Below are 3127 nucleotides of genomic sequence, written 5' to 3'. Positions count from 1 at the left end.
GGGGGGGGCGGGGAGGATGTTCTGGCGGTTTTTCGGCTCCAGGCATTGTGTGGTGACAATTTTTCGTACTCTCCATCTCCCTATTTTTGAGGTGCCAGTTTGCTCAGGGAGCAGGGCAGGAGTCTTGCTTGTGTATAAGCAGTTCAGGAACTTGCAGAAACTACAGATGCTTTTAAGTTTTGAGAGGCTGAAATAGCTAGTTTTGAGAGCTGGTTTTACAAGCACCTTGTATTACTGCTGTGTAATTTTGGAGTGGTTGGCCTTAGTAACAGGGTGAGGATTCATACAACTGGAGGATTGTAAAGTGTTTCTGATTATGTAGTAAACATAATTTTACAGAAGGATGAACAGAAACAACTTTGAGCCAATGGAGAGCCAAAGGGGTTTGAAAATTATCACTTGCCCTGAATTTCTTTCAAATTATTTCCCTACAAATTTTTATTGATTCTGAAAATCAGAAATGAAAAGAAGTTCTTAGTTCATATATCCCAAGTGTGGGACTGGTGCTCTGTTGTTTTTTCTTTGTGGAGTCTGTCAACATTTTTAAGAGACTGGGGATAGGACTTTGTGGGGAAAAAAACTAAAGGAAGGAGGGGAAAGTTCTCCCCTTATGTCCTTTATTCCAGATCTTCCTTTTATTTAATGATCTAATCTATAGCTGTGTTATACCGAGCTGCTGGAGAGAGACTGTCTTCCTCCTCCTGCCTTCTGTCAGAGTTCATCTATGGATGTGCAGAAGGAATTGCTGTATGGAAACTGGAAAACCCATAAAAGGATGGATGCACAGCATTTCCCTGTCTGGCAGATACAGCCTGTACTATAAAATCCAGGATTGCAAGGTTCCCTCCGTGTGTGTTTGTACCGAGTTGTGTTAGGGGTGCTGAATAAGCCAGATATAAGCACATTTTCGTGGCGCTGTTTTTTCTTTCTTTTTAGATGATACCTGCACTGTAAGACCTGACTTGACCCGAAATCATGGCTTTATAGTCAGGTGGTTGCTGCTCACTAGGACTGCTTTGGAATAACCAGTCGTGAAGTGAAAAGCTATGCATCCTAGTATTGTCTCCTAGCGGCACCCTGCAGCTACCTTCTCCAGCAAGACTGTCAACTGAGAATTAACGAATACTATAGTGAGTGTTTGAGATTCATCAGAGGAAGCCAAAAAAAAAAAAAGGGAAGAAAAAGGGAGGGGGATATAATCCCAGCAAGCTGTACTAGGGCATTGACTGCTGTGCTTCTGAGCCCCATCCTTCCCAAGTCAGGTATGAGTGGGTTCTCCTCAGCGTAGTGCACTAGGATCTCTTCCAGTCTCCTGCAGCTTCCCATCCAGTCCATAGGGATAAAATTTCCTCCCTAAGGCCCTGCAAAAGGAGTTGGTCAGGGGGGTGGATTTCCTGGCACTCCCCCCCCACACACACACTTCAGTGCCTTATTAGCCTCAGAGCCAGGTCAATTGGTATAGTTGGCAGGTTACTACACAACAGTTTTTATTTTCCCCTCTAGCTCTCATGGCGTGCCACACTTGAGCAAAGCTGATGTCCCAGGAATTACGCTGTAGCACCGTGGAGCTGCTGTGGTGTTGAACAGTCAAGTCGTTTTATCTTTCAGAATGTGCTTTTTTCCTTTGGAACATGGAAGCATCTATTTTTTTATGAAGTCTGTCCCTTTTGATAAGCTCTCTTCAGCTCAGGCACTTATCCCCGGGACGGTAGAGTTTGAATGTTACAGCTATGAATTTTTTTATAAATGTATATAAAGGCTCAATTCAGATGCTTCAACTAGTTTTCAGAAAGCCTGGTAGCAGTTTAATTTGCTATGGCTATAGTGAGTTCGATTTTTAATTGATTTTTTTGATGTGCACTGCTTTTAGTTCTGTTTAAGTTATTGCAACTGGTGTTAAGGTTTTTAGCCTCACTGTTTTTGAAGCTGGAGGGGACAATTATGTTAATACCAGGATCTTCAATGCTGATGTGTAATATTTATAGCCACCTGTAGATGGTGATATGCTCCACTCCATGCCTTGGCGGTGACGGATCCCGCTCCCCATCCACCTGAACGAGTGAATTGCCAGACCGGATGAATTGCATTTAGTGTCTGTCTTGTTTTTATTTTTCTGAGCAAGTGGGATAGCCTTGAAATTCTTTCCATGTCCAAAGCATCTTGGCCTCCTCTCAGTTCGGTAAGTTGTGGGCTGACTTGTCCTGATACTCAGTAACTTCTAGTGGTGTTAGTCTCTTACAGTAAGCCAGCAGTGGGTGCAGCTGAAGGTAGAATGCAAGTTATATGGGGCTTATCCACTTTTCACCTCCCCCCACAGCTGCGTTTGTGTGTGTACCTGTTTCCAAAATCAAAGCCAGGCTTTGCATGGGATCCTAGTATCTCCTGCCAAAGCACGGGCAGCCGGCCCTAACGACCACACTTGCTGCTTCCCTCTACGGGAGGGGGTTTACAGCTTGTTGGAGAAAGCTGGTTGTCGGTGGTGAGCTCAGTGGCGGTAATGAGTTGTACCTCAGTTGTCGTACGTGATTTCACGGTGGTTCTGTGCTGATCTGAAGCTTTTTTTTTTTTTTTTTTTCCTGGCTGCTTGAGCGGAGCCCACCCTGCCTGCCTTAGAGTTTGGATGTACCGGTGCACGAAGATGCGCTGATGCGAACGGCGGCGCTTCCCAGGGTCGATGAGGAACGACACGCGTCCCGTGTCACACAGCGAGCCCGTCCCAGAGCCAGCAACAAAAGCGTTTGTCCTAGACCTTTGACCGAATTGCTGAACTGACCTTCTAGCACAGCAGGCAGCGAACGCACCCCGGGCAGCACAGCGCAGCTGCCTGCGCTGCCGCTCCGGCTCGTCCACTGCCTCCCGCTCCCTTGGTTACTTCGGCCTCCCCTTGGAAGCGGCCCCGATGACCGACGACCGCCCACGCCTCTCGCGTTCGCGGCAGCGAAACTTCAGCTGAGCCGCTGGGCTGCTTCAAAACCGGATTAGTTGCCTTCCCCGGGCGCCTCCCGGCCGAGAGAAGCCGGTCGGCAGGAGCCGGGGAGGAGAGGACGGGGTCCGAGTTTTGCGCAGGACAGAGACCGGAGGGGTACCCGGTGCCTCCTGCCGGGAGCGGGGCCGGGGTTTTGCAGCG

At 48.0% G+C, this 3127-nt stretch overlaps 1 protein-coding gene across 1 annotated transcript in view; it reads left to right on the top strand.

Moving 5' to 3' along the window:
• Positions 1 to 2646: 2646 nt before the first annotated feature.
• Positions 2647 to 3127, top strand: part of TOR3A (torsin family 3, member A) — a 6233-nt gene continuing 5752 nt past the window's right edge. Inside the window, exon 1 of the mRNA XM_010580719.1 lies at positions 2647 to 2736. Coding sequence (XP_010579021.1) covers positions 2647 to 2736 — 90 coding nt within the window. The remainder of the gene's footprint in view (positions 2737 to 3127) is intronic.

Source organism: Haliaeetus leucocephalus, unplaced genomic scaffold (assembly GCF_000737465.1).
Source record: "Haliaeetus leucocephalus isolate CR32 unplaced genomic scaffold, Haliaeetus_leucocephalus-4.0 Scaffold730, whole genome shotgun sequence".
In the NCBI taxonomy this organism is placed as follows: Eukaryota; Metazoa; Chordata; class Aves; order Accipitriformes; family Accipitridae; genus Haliaeetus; species Haliaeetus leucocephalus.
This window is presented reverse-complemented; position numbering and strand designations above follow the sequence as displayed.